The 13791-nt window shown below is 42.7% G+C and overlaps 1 protein-coding gene across 1 annotated transcript; it reads right to left on the bottom strand.

Annotated features, from left to right (window-relative positions):
* Positions 1 to 7277: 7277 nt before the first annotated feature.
* Positions 7278 to 13021, bottom strand: LOC115392555 (E3 ubiquitin/ISG15 ligase TRIM25). Its single transcript, XM_030097252.1, has 7 exons — positions 12748 to 13021; positions 10505 to 11412; positions 9849 to 9944; positions 9154 to 9402; positions 9030 to 9052; positions 8450 to 8604; positions 7278 to 8313 (listed from the first exon to the last, which is right to left on the bottom strand). Exons 1-7 carry the CDS (start codon positions 12995 to 12997, stop codon positions 7769 to 7771), a joined length of 2226 nt encoding a protein of 741 aa, XP_029953112.1. The 5' UTR covers positions 12998 to 13021; the 3' UTR covers positions 7278 to 7768.
* Positions 13022 to 13791: the final 770 nt, after the last annotated feature.

Raw genomic sequence — 13791 nt, 5'->3', positions numbered from 1 at the left:
CACACCGGGAGTTGGTGCTGGTCCAATGCTGGGGTTACTGTGCCCGGGTACTCTGGTCCTGGCTGGCCTGGGGGCTCCACACTTTGGTGTGCGAGTTCCCATGGTCTGTCGGGGTCGGGGGTCGGGCGCTGGAGCCCCAGTTTTAATTGACCCTCGACTTTCCTTGGTGTGGGGGGCCCCACTGGTGGCGTTTTCCCTAAGATGCTCAGTGCCATGCCATGTCTCCTCTGTTCTGTGTGAATTAATGGTAGAGTGTGAGTGTGAGGGTGAGGGTGAGGGTGAGGGTGAGTGTGAGGGTGAGGGTGAGTGTGAGGGTGAGTGTGTGTGTGTGTGTGGTGCATACTGTTTGATGGCGCGGTTTTTATTCTTTTTGTTTTTATGACTGTTTTTAATGTTCAGCACTTTGCGTTGTTTTTATTAATATGAAAAGTGCTATATAAATAAAATCTGATTTGATTTGATTTGAAAATGCTCAAGACAGCGCTACACAGCCATTTGAAAACCTCTACAAGAGCGTTTTACAATCCTGTGTGAAAAATGACAGTAAAAATGGCAAACCACTGTACACTACAATATACTGAATCTGAGCTACAGTAAAGCTGTAAGTCTCAATGCAAAATGCAGAAAGTGACAAATTCTTGTCCCATTGTAAACTTCATGTTTGACACGACGACAGTAGTTCAGTGCAGACTGTTTGGTGATGAATTATTGTCATTACACACACCTGTTCTCCCAACCAAATGATTGAATAATTGAATTTACAGTGGTTCGTCCATCATTTGTCTGCATCCTCCGACCAGCATCAGCCGCTGTGAAGCCGTGATTCACAACATGATCCACACGAGTAGCCCTAATTTCGTCAGGCGTCCATCCGCCTGTGTACCTGACCTCTTCATCCTCTTCCCCTGTTTGATCCTCTTCCTCACCGCATCCTCATCCCTTTTCCATGAGGCTGACCTTCCATTTCTGTGTCACGGTGTTGTAGAAAGGACACACACAAGTGTGCTTGATGGGATTCAGCTGAGTGACTGTGGAGAAGTGATCATTTGCTGCAACTAATAAGATAAGAAAAGAAAATACTTCACACACCCCTTCTCATCAGTGAAAGTTCACCTGAGAATAATACTTCAGTTGAGGAGATATTTTCAAGAAAAAAATTATTTAAAAAAAAGAAATGTCTAAAATTTGCTTGACAGATTTATTATGTGAATTCAGCATTCACAAGTAGGCCTATCGTTCATTTGATTGACAGAACATAAGAAAATGATAATTTTTTTTAAACAGCAGAGAGTTGTATAAAACAAACTGATGCATGTCCAGAAGCATTTTCAATTCATTGGAAAGACTGAGAAACAGCTGATGTGATGTGCACAAATGATTGAATGTTGCGGAGGTTGAACGAACTGTTGTGCAAATGTAAAACGTGATTGAAAAATGCACCAAAGCGATTGAGAAAAACTAACAAGGACTTGCATCTGTTGAGCGTGATGCACAGTGCTTGTGCTAGTGCAAGTATTTATTAAAAAAAAAAAAGACAGTGTCCTGTAACATTCAGTTAATGTTTAATGAGTAACAACTAACAACACATACTATATGGCTTAATTTTTTATCAAGTATGAGTAAAATGACATGCTTGATAAGAATATTTCAAAAAGTAAAAATACCAAAGACAAAAGAAAACTACTAAAGTGTAATAATGTAAAAAACTGTAAATGTGACTCCCGTGTGTGTTTATGGCCCATGTTATATAAGGCGAAGGTCACATGAGTTCAACGCTTTGTCAGAGATCATGAGTTCGACCATATTAACTCAGGCATTGATCCATGAGAGCCAGCGAGACGAGAGGGACGCGGCTCGCCGTCACACACGTTGCAAACGCATGACGGTTATGCACACACAGCAACACTGTGACCTCGGCTGCCACCGTGAAGATTCATTAATACTTCTTCAGTGGCCATCTTTGTTTGCCCCGTCCACGAGTGGCTAATGAAAAACCTGTGTCTGCAATAAAATGTTAAAGATTACATAGAAACTTCGTTTCTGTGGCGGTAACACAAGCAACCTGTTGCTTTCTCCAATGAGACGTGATTTTTGAGGTGAAAGCAAAAAGATTAGAGCTGCAATATTCCAGCTGCACGATAATTAGAGCGGAGACTTGATCAGTTCATCACTGAAAACATGGTTTCATTAAATCCCACCGAGGTTATAACAGACAGCTGACTTCTAAAGGGAGGTTTTAGCATATTCTTTTTTCATCCCACGACAAAAGGAAATGAAATGACAAACAGCGACTGATGAAGTGAAAAAAGCAATCAGAAAACAAAATTGTGCTGCTCCATCAAATTATGCATTATGTTTGAATTACTCCAGCAGCAAAAGAAGCAGCTTGTACATGTCAAAGTGATATTTCAGGCACCATGGAGGCTCATTGCCTTTATTAAATTCAATACTTTTACCCATTTTGAAAAGCGTGTTAGATTTGGAAGCTGTCACATGTTTCACTTTGGTCAGCCAACATTTTCAGCTTCACTGCTTTGATCATGAAGGTATTTAGAGATGTGTTAGCTTAATATGTTTTTTCATTGTGAGGATTTTTTAGGAAGTGAGAACTAAAATGCAGAGAACAAAGACAAAAGACAAAGAGAGCAATGAACAGAATAATCAAAAATAGTGACATCTAGATTGTGACATTTTTATTTTTTCAACATGTTGACTTCCTTTTGTTCATCTTTTCATCCTTTTGCTTCAACTCTCGTTGTCATTTCAACAGAATTCTTCAAATTGGACTTTCCTTTCACGTCAGTCTCACGCTGTAATAATACAGTATGTCATTTCAGCACAAAAAGGTTTTCCCTCAAAGAAACAGAGACATTAGTTATCATTTCTGCAGAGATGCCTTTTCAAATAAACAAATAGCTCACGCCATCGCTCTGTTTCTGGCTTGATTGTTACAAACAAGCTGATAAATTTCAACATGAAACCAGTTTCACTATTGAGAGGATTCCATCTGCTGTCAACAATGTGTTAACAAGTAGCATATTACTTTAATTTGTTTTGTAGCTGCTTCATTTTTCTTGTCTTAAATTGAAGAATCACTCGGATCCAGATTATTGAGTGTCTTCCAGTGAACAACTTGTATGTTTCAGCTGTACTTCATGGGATGAATGTCATTAGATGAACAAACACACTGACAGCTCAACTAATGATATAGGAGTCTCAGTGTGAGCTGCAGCCAGCAAAACAACCACAAACAATATGACTAGAAAATACAGTATATGGTGTGTTTTTACCAATTCAGCAGTCTCAGAATACACTGTTCACACAATCACCCATTCACAAGAAGCGGTGGGGACGACCGCCATGCAGGGAGCAGACTCCATCTGGAGCAACTTGAGGCTCAGTGTCTTGCTTAAGGGAACTAATGAACCATCATTCTCAATATCCATTCTACCAGCTGAGCCACATTTGCCCTATTTAAAATATTGCATGAGTCACCTTCAGAAGTTGCTTTTTTATTTGCAAGACTAATTAGTCTGCTGCTTTCTGAAGAAATTGAATCAATTGCTAATTCTCAGTTTGAACAACAAGGGACTTCTTCCTGAAATCTTACAGAACTCAACCATCGACCCAGTCAGAAATTAAGCGAAGCAGATTAGAAAATGGACAAATCGAAGTCTGGCAAAGCTCCGCCTGATGTTATGACAGGCAGCAGCGTGTAACGTGAGAAAACCGTCAGCCACACAGTCCGCGCATCTCATGAGAGTCCAAATCTCTTCCGATAAGTTGTCCTTGGACAAGACACCGAATCCCAGTCACCTCCTGAGACTCGATCTGGAACTGACCCTTCACTCTGACCTTCTGAGTAGCAGGACAACAGAAAAGTCACTGCTGATATTCTGCATGATGACAGACAAGCAAAATGAGAAAGGAGAGAGTCACCCCAGCTGGCAACAGACTGGAACAAGAGCTGCTGCCATTTCTTGGTAATCTTCAATAGTAGACATGGAAATAGTTGAAGGATATGTAATAAAAAGCTTCTTTAGCATCTAAAATGTAATTATTTTTCAGTCAGTTAGTGTCTAACTGTGCATGCTGCTTTCTGCTTCTCTCCATAGAACAAATCCTGAATGTGTGCTTTGACAGTTTTTCTCCATTGGTTTGTCTCATTTCTTGAAACTGAAATTACATTTTTAAAACTCGAAGATCATTTGGCAAAATGGTCTTACAGTTCAGCTCAACACCATAGTTCACTTGCAAAAGCTCATCTCTCTCTCAAAACTGTTCACACACTGTGTGAGGGAAGGGCTCGGTATGAATCAAGACATGATTGCAGTTTTTATGAAAACCAATAAACCACACTGCAGACGGGCCATCTTCCTGCTAAATGCCATTCATGACTGTGATGTGTGTTTCATTGTTTTTCTGATGAGGAGGCTTTTATAAATGAGTACTTCTGTAAGACTCTCGACATGTTTTTTTGCTATTTACCAATTCCCCAAATCCACTAAATGGAGTACGTTCATTACTGTAACACACTGCACACTCACATAAAAACATTTTAACCACACACACAGACTTTGTGATTTTCTGCTGAACGGTGGGAGACCCAGACAGAGCGAGACTCACATCACGACAGTCATGAAGAGAACGGTTGACGGCGAATTGATTTGCCTGCGGAAAGGTGAAGGGAAAGAATGGGCATGTCACTCCTCAATAGGCCCATCACCGCTCCTGTCTCGGATTTCCATGGACGCTGCCAAGACGGGCAGGTGATGGGGTCGGACACGTGAGACCTCCAGCTCACCTGAGCTCGCCAGCTGTCGCCATGCCAACAGACAACAGGTCGCACAGGTGTGTGCAGAAATTGTGCCAATCTCCATTCTATTGCAAGTCGAGCTATAAATTATAATAATTTGATGCTATACAGACTGAAATGTTCCATGTCTGATCTGGCTGTGTCAGGCATTTATGTTTTCCAACAGAAAGTAGTTTCCTTTTTGAAGATTGCAAAGTTTTTCAAGCAGAAATCAACAAGCAATAATATATCTCAATGCCCTTTTCAACATAGAAAAGTGTTCATCAAGGTTGGATGAGTGTTTACAATTCTGATAATGCTGTTCAATTCTGACAAATCATGCTTACTGATGCCTGACAGTATTTTTGCTCTCGAGACAAAATCCCTTCACATCTATAAAAAAAAAAAAAAAAACGTTTTTGAATTCTGTAAGTACCTTCAGAGCCAACAGTAAGTACTGCTAGGAAAGAATCTGGCTTTGTGATTCAAATACACAAGAGGCACGAATACAACTGATTTTATCTGGTTTCTTGACCATAAATGGAGCATTTTTCATGGTGAATGGATCCATTATCTGCCTAATCAAATATAAAGGATGAGTCACTTTCCCAGGGAAAACTACAAATGGAAATGGGTTCTGGTCTGAAGTGAGAAGAGAAGAAAACCTTTCATGCTTCACAGTCACTAATAAATACTCCCACTTATATAAGCATGGCAATCTCTAATGAGGGTTTGAATACATCAAACAATACTAAATTTCAAACTCTGGAAGTGAACTTAAAAGTGTTTAACCTCAAAGCAGCCGGGCACTCAGGAGAAGTGACGCGCTGTGGAATTAACAAGACGTTTCAAGTGGAAGTCTCGCGGCCGGCCGTCTGCTTGACAACGTATGACCTCCGTGATTTCATGCCATTCCACTTTCTTCCCTGAAAATGATGACGGCTGGAAGCAGGCAATCTATGAGAGAGCTTTGACAAGGAAACCTCGGCAAATAAGAGCGCTTTTGACCCACTTACGGTGATGCTTAAGTATGAGAGGCTGGAGAAGAAAAGACGTTTTCCTGCATCGGGTGAAAAGGCAGCTATCAGTGCTTCTCAGAGAGGAGGTGTCCGTCTTTTAATTAGACACTGGATTTCAAAGGTAAAGCTCTGTTTATCACTCGGGTCCAGCTTTCTTCTTCCATTCTGTGGGTGAACCCTGTTTATTTGACCTCATACAGGAAGGAGAAAGGACAATATTAGCCCAGCAGTGTTGGGAATATTGGGCTCACTCGCCCTCATGAATTTGCACAGCACTGAAGTGAACTGATTATTTTCCAAGGAGATTATAATCATCCCAATCTCGTGCCGTTCCAGCTGCAGCACAAGGCCGAGGAATCTATCAGTGCGCAGGGGCGACGACGCCACAGACGGGGGAATTTGATTCCGCCCCCTCTTCTGAGATGCGAGTACCTGTCGCCACAGTAGCCAGACGTGGGAGGGAGCGTCTTCATATATTTTGACAAGAAGACACTTTGGTTGTGCCGCCGAGGGTGGGGGAGACTCGTGGGAACACTAATGAAGACCTTGTCCCGCGATTTAGTGACGCCTGATTAATAGACAAGGGAGCTGTCTCGGCCTTTCAATACTTCCATCATGTGCATGTCATCTCTTAATAACCGTCTGACAATTCGGACTCTGCCGACACACTATAAACCCTCAACTCTCAGCTCATTTTATGCTAACAAGCCTGGAAAGGCTTTCAAGAGCCGGGGCCGAGTTTGAGTGACCGCCGTACGGACGCGGAGAGGAGAATTTAATTATCTCGACTGTTAAAGCTTCCTCTTTCTCGCTGCCTCTTAAGACATGTCTTGCATTGTCTGCCTTCATGTGTCAGCTGGGGAGAAAGAGATAGAAAGAAATAAAAACCCAGAGAGGGTTTCTCATTACCTTTGGATGATGTGGCCTCAAGTGTGAAATTGTTGTCATGGCTGACGGGCGCACCTGTGCAGATTTCCCCGAGTGTTTAAAGCGAATCAAAATAAAAACCTGTTCGCCGTGAAAGGACTGTTTGAAGAAATAAGTATTTAAATAATGAGAAGAGGTGACGAGCGGTCTCACAAAGCGGAGTTTTTGCCCCAAGTGCCCTTTCACAAGCTCGGCACAAATTTTATTTTATTTTGCTTCAATTGTATTAACATTTATCACAGTGACAATATACTGTGGTCTGTGGACGATTCACACAGAAAGACTGGATGTAAACATGACTTTGATCCGCCGCAGTCAGAGGAGGGGAAAACGGACCGTTTAGCATCTGCTCGGCTCTGTGATGCTACACAGAGTTTGTGGCAAAAGGCAGCGTTTCATTATCAGCAAAGCCTGCGGGGGCAGCGAGATTTCAAAGTTAGCACACCGACCGTCACCTGTTGAGGGAAAACACGCCGCCTACTCGCACACCTGCGTTTTCTATTTAAGCGCAAACAGCAAGAACCACGGCGGGCAGCGTTTGTATTGAGCTTTTGAAGCTCTGACATTTTATTTCTGGACAAAGACAATGGGTCACCGCTGGAGCAAGCCGCTGTCAGGGAGGACACACAAAGAGCAATTTGAGAAGGTTTTTGGACAAAGCAACAAAGAAATAATTAACCCTGCATTGATCGGATCTTTCATTAAAAACATCAAAATTCTGTTTTTAAAAAAATAACACTCTGGTCCAGTGTTTGGAATGTATCAGGTACAGTGAAAAACATTTATAACTTCATATAAGTTATAAGTTCCAGTATCATTAAAAGCTATAAAAATCACATGTAGGGATTTTTTTTTTTTTTTACATTAGTCAAGCTATCATATAAATGAGCATAAACCGAAAGTGTGACAGAGCTGGTCCCGAGGGTATTTCTTCATTGGCCCATTTTAAAAGGAGAAAAACATCTATTAAAAGGCACTATGGGATAATATATTCTGTAAATCAACAGCAGTATTGCTTGAAGACGGTTTAAGACTGAAAGATCTCACAGACTGCCAGCTGAGTTTTGGACACAGACATGGCTGGGTAAAGAGGGCCGCTGAATCTCTGCTTGTAAGAATGCATCAGGACCAGACTGCCCCCTGGTGTCACGTTGAAGAATGATAAGACTCCCTCTTCAAAGTCGAGGAACACTCCCACCCTGCGGAGCCCGTCGGCGTTCAGGGGAACGGACGCTTTGTCATGCAGAGCTTCCACCTTCTTTTTGTCGCAGGCCAGGCACCAGGAGGAGCCGTTGAAGCCCAGGCGGGAGCCGTCCCTCTGGCCTTTCCTCTCCATCCGACCCTCACACAGCCCCACCTTCCAACGGCCGTCGTCCACCGACACGCCGACCTCCCAGTACCAGCGGCCCCCCTCCAGGGCACAGGTGGCCAGGACCTGCGGGAAGGAAGTGAAACGGGCCTCGTGCTCGGTGTAGGCCTGCTGGGACTCGGTGTAGATCACCCTCCTGTTGTTGTCGCGGAGCTGCAGCTTCGGATGGGCCGTGTTGGCATCCAAGTGGGGGATGATGCCATCTGTGAACAGTGGAGGGAATCGGAGAAGAGAAATTCAGTTAAGAGAGTAAAGACTGCCCTGACTGATTCTAACCTGGATAGAACAGTTGGATGGTTAAAACTAAAAAAAAATGAGAGTGATAGGTAATACACTTACATAACAGGCTGTAGAGATCTCTGTCTTTGCCCGGCATGGCGAGGACAGCCGCGTCCAGTCGTCTCTCTGTCCACCTCTCGAGACATTTCAGGCGAGCACGGTCCACATCCTCCGGAGTTTCAAACTCCTCCATTCCGTTCTGCAGGCAACTCGTCCTGAAAACGAAGCGCAAAATCAGGAGAAAGCAATGAGATGCTGGAAAATTTAAATAATCTCTGCTGTTACAGCTTTGTTAATTCTTAAAAAGTTAAAAAAAAAAAAACCCCAACAGTTGAACACCCCATCAACTACCTCCACAAACCTTTCCAATTGTTTCTGAGTCACCATGACACAAGTATACATTAATCACTAACATCAGTCCTAATGCACTAGTAAACAATATTTCTGTTAAAAAAAAGTCCATTAAAAAAAAAAAATCACGGCAGAAGTTTTCTAATTCTTAATAAAGCAGAGTTATCCATCCATCCATCACACCGTACCTACTACTAATACTGGATGTCTTATTCTGTTTGCTAGAAGCAATTCTGTGCAAAAGAAACCAGATAAGCTACAAAGTAGAAATTCAAACCAAATCACTTACATTTGGGCAATCTTTGCGTATTCCTGCAACGTCAGAAAAAAAAAAAAAAACACATTTTATTGATAAATAAGTCAAAAAGTGAATTGCAATCATTCATTAATAAACTTTTTAATGTCTCACTGACCACTATGAAAGCTTGGTCCTGAACGCGTCCGTCTCCCTTGGCACCAGCCAGGCTGTCCAGTGTCTGGAGGCCTGTTCGGATGGACTCCAGGGAGCTCTGGAGGTGGCAGAGTTTCTCCTCCAGACCCCCAAGAACCCTTTTCTCCTCCTTGGTCACACACTGAACAACGGACTGCTCCTCCTGGTCCAAGGCCTCTCTGATGGCTCCGTACTGCTGCTGCACCCCAACCAGTGCCGCACTCAAAAGCTCCTACACACAAACATTATGCAGTGGTTGGAACGCTCATCTCCATAAACAAGATGCACACGTTCTTGTATTTCTATCCTTGTCGGGGCCAAATGTCCCCACAAGGATAGCAAAACGTGGAACGACGTGCCTTGTGGGGACCTTTTTCCGGTCCTAAGTAGGAGAAACAGTGTTTTCTTGACCATGTTGTTGTTACTGAAAAAAGTAAAAGTGCAAAAACATTTCTTTAGGGTTAGGCTTTGTTGTGGTGTGGGTTAGGGTTAGGGGCTAGACATGAATGGGAGTCAATGGACGGTCCCCACAAGGATAGAAATACAAGACTGTGCGCGCGGGTGTGTGTGTGTGTGTGTGTGTGTGTGTGTGTGTGTGTGTGTGTGTGTGTGTGTGTGTGTGTGTGTGTGTGTGTGTGTGTGTGTGTGTGTGTGTGTGTGTGTGTGGGGCGGTCTTACTCTGGCAGTGTCTTTCTTCTGTGTGAGTTCAGCCACTGTGTTCTTCACCCTCTGTTCAGCATCTTGAAGTTGTTTGATTTGGTCATTTAGGTTTCCCTGGAGGAAAGAAGAAAAAAATAAGAAATTCACTCTGATTAAAAATGAAACACAATGAACTTTTCTGTTCAAACTTTGATCTGAGGGGGCCCGAAACAATCAAAAGAGAAAGACAAAGACAACTATAGGGGAGAAGCCTTTCTTGTCCTTATTTTACAAAAATCTAATGTGATCAACATGAAATGTTTTGCGAAAAATAACTCATGATGATGGTTATCAAAATTTAGCAATTAGTGTTTTGTTTTACTTTTTCTTTTCTCCACAGTATTTTTTTTACGCTGTAGCTGGTTGCAGCATATCTGAAATCCTTAATCAACATAAGAATCAGTATATTTCTGGATATTTATCTCTGCTGTTACTCATTTTTTAATACATTTTTAAACAAAATAATTGTATAAATGAAATGTCAAATTATGACAATACACAAAATATCACACTTATTATGTTTAAGGGTGAACCATACAATATTATCCAGAGAGACTGTAGCAGCAGAAACTCTGTAATTCAGAGTAGCTCTCACTTTTAAGTCTGATGGATCCTGATCTGAAGCTTCGACTCACCCTGAGCTCTCTCTCAGCCTCCCTGATGCTGACGCAGGCGTGGTCGCGGTGCGAGCCGATGACGGTGCACACGGTGCAGACGCACACCCCGCACTGCCGGCAGTAGATGCGGTTGATCTCCTGGTGCTCCTGGCACCTCCAGAGAGAGATGTCCTCCACGGGAGGAACCAGGGTGTGGTTCTGGAAGACGGGGGAATCCAGGTGGGGACGCAGATGCTCTTTACACATAGAGGCTCCACAAACCAGACAGGTCTTCACCGCATGCTGGCATCCCGCTTTAGGACAGTAATGGCAGGGGACAGGGCTTCCACTATGACTCGGGGGTCCCAGAGATGTTACAGCTCTTTTTGGAAATACATACACAGGAGAATCAACTCTTCCTAGGTTTGAGGCTCCAGCAGATTTGTCAGAGTTGTTGGCAGGTGACGCAGATTTCTTTGGTGACACACAAGCTCCTGTCACCTGCGTGTCTTTCTTGGAGGTTGCGGGAAGGGGTGCATCACAGATGTCTACTTCGTTGGAGCTGTCAGAGTCATCCACTGAGATGCTAGTGTGTTCGCTGCGCAGAGCTGAGATCTCTTCCGTGGCATCACCGCCGCTTGGAGGCACTTCGTTCCTGTCAGAGTTCTCAGTGGAGGAGGAGCCGTCACCATGTTCAGACTGTGGTTCCGGGTGCGTTTCTGTCTGTGGCGTCTCTTCAGGAGCTGGCTGCTCAGGATCGTCTGACAGTGAAGTGCCGGGAGTCTCTGTGTCATTGTTCTGCTCACGGGAAGGCTCCACGGATGATCGTTTGGCATCAGGTTGCTCTGCAGCAGATGGGCCAGCCTTCCTCTTCCCGAGGAGTCGAGTGAGAGACGGTCGTGTCAGCAGAGAGTCAACAGTACTTTGCTCATCATTTTTGGGTGCATCTTTGAAAAAAATACAATATTAGATTAGTAAAACTCTTTGTAGGAAGGTTAACTAGGACATTTCACAGCAATAAAAAAAACAAAAAAAAAACAAAAAAAAAAAAAACTGTGAGATGTTATCAAGTATGGCCAGTGCACTAAATGATCTCTTGCTAATATCGTTGAGCCAGACACCACAACAGTCCTTCAGAGGTCTGTCTCAGTGAATTACATCTGGATACACAATATCTGGCAGGGAGTCATAAAGACATGGCTGATTTATTTCAATCACAGGAGGACCTAAATTAAAGAGCACAGAATGAATGACCATGCCATAAACGCAGTTTCACTTCTGTGATTTGCCTGAAACGTTGGACTAAGCAGGATGAACTGAGCCTTTGACTCCTAATAAAAAAGGAGTGTTCTTGTGGCTTTAAAAAGTTGAAATAGTTAAGCTTTATAAGGTGACAGGGCTTTAGCTCTGGTGGTGCACAGCTCCAAATAGGCCTGATATTCTACAGGTGAACTACATAGTGAAAAGAAATGGGCTAAAAGACTGACATAAAGATGAGGAGTCAATGGAAAGTCATATAAAAGGAACACCAAAGCTGTCTCACAAACTCCACCACCTTGCAATTTGCAAAGGCTTTCATCATTTCAAGTGTGAAATAAACAATTAAAAAAAAGTGTAACTGAATGTGAAATGTAACAACTTTATAAAAATGTGTATCATTTAACACCAAGCAAATTTTTTAATATCTGCCTAATGATTTAAAATGAAATACTGCAAAACGAGCTTATTATCAAAACAGTCACAATTGATCTACAGATTAAACCCCCAACAGACTTTCAGAATAAAACTGATTGTTTTATCGCTGAGAGATTACGTGAGTACTCAGTGATTGGATTAGGTTGATTAAAGATAACTAACTGTAACCTTAACTTAGATACGCTTTAAATAAATAACTAATAACACCAAAATGAAAAGGTAAGACATTTTAAAACAAAAAGTGAGATTTTCCTGAGAGTTGATGGTTAAGCAGGAGTGATGTTATTTGCATTATAAACTAGTAGTAACAGTGGGTTAGTGCGATTTGCGCGATCTACCGCCTGCGCTGCACAAATAATGGACCCGTAATTTGTGCAAAGATCCGTCTATCAAGTTGCTTTTAACAATACAAATTAACATGCAATGGCAACAACCTGTCAATCGTCCAAGTTTATACTTGCGCAATCTATCGAGTTTGCGCGTAGTCATTGGTCAGCTTGCTGCTATCAGGAAGTAGGCTGGCTAACATTAATTACCTGCAGTTTGTTCATAAATGGTAAACAGGTGTGTGTTTAGGTTTCGTTTACCTGCGCTGCGGCGGGGCTGCGTCCTGCGGCCGGCGCCGGGAGGCTGTTTCAACCGGGGGCCAAAGGGCAGCGTCTGATACACCGTCTTGCACCTGAACTCCGGGCAGTGGTACGGCCCGGTCGGGACGACGCTCCACAGGTCCCCGAGACACCTCTGGCAGAAGCGGTGGTTACATTTGAGGGTGACGGGGTCCCGGGTCAGCTCGTCGCAGAGGGGACACCGGGCCGGGGTGTCCAGCGACGCTCCCATCTTGTATAGGACGCTGTTGTTTGGTTTCTGTTTCCGTGATGACGAAAATAAGGAGGCGGAGCCAGAGTTTGAATTTAGCCCCGCCCCCAGGAGAATCTTAAAGCTACAGTACAGTCTTTTTCTTTTTCTTTTTTCTGTGTAATGTCCAGTCTTTTAGGAATGATCTTAGAGGTTTTGTTGCTTTAGTTTTGAGTTTGAATTAATTTGTTTTTGGATTTATATCCCCTCTTTTTGTATAACATATCCATCAATCCATCTATTAATTTTCTTTAACATTTTATACCCTAACAATGAGTAACTTGCACTCTGGACAGGTCAAAGTCCATCACAGGACAAACACAGAGAGACAGACTAGTGCACACACTCACATTAACACCTAGGGGCAATTTAGGGTCAGGAATTAACCATTTTTTTTTTGTACTGGAAGTAAAACTGGAGTACCCAGAAAAAGAAAAACACATACACACTTCACACAGAAAGGTCCATATTTGAACCCATGAAAACTTGCAGTGAGGTTTTGTGGGACAAAATCTCACAGGATTTAATTTAAATATTGTAAATGAATTTGAATTATTTATATTTTTACTCTAATGATTCATTCATTTTTTTGTATGAGGAAGATTATTTGGGGGGAAAAAACACAAAGAAGAGTCAAATTCAGTTCAAAGCACATGTGTTAACTCTAATCCACATACAATCTCATACCATCAACACCCCCAAAAGAACATCAATTAAATGATAAACCACTGAAATGTTCTCCTTCCCAAATCAGTGGAAAGATGCTTTTTCTGAGG

The sequence above is a fragment of the Salarias fasciatus genome, chromosome 7, assembly GCF_902148845.1.
Source record: "Salarias fasciatus chromosome 7, fSalaFa1.1, whole genome shotgun sequence".
NCBI classification, from domain to species: domain Eukaryota; kingdom Metazoa; phylum Chordata; class Actinopteri; order Blenniiformes; family Blenniidae; genus Salarias; species Salarias fasciatus.
The sequence above is the reverse complement of the archived record's forward strand: the minus strand, read 5'-3'. Positions and strand labels throughout refer to the sequence as shown.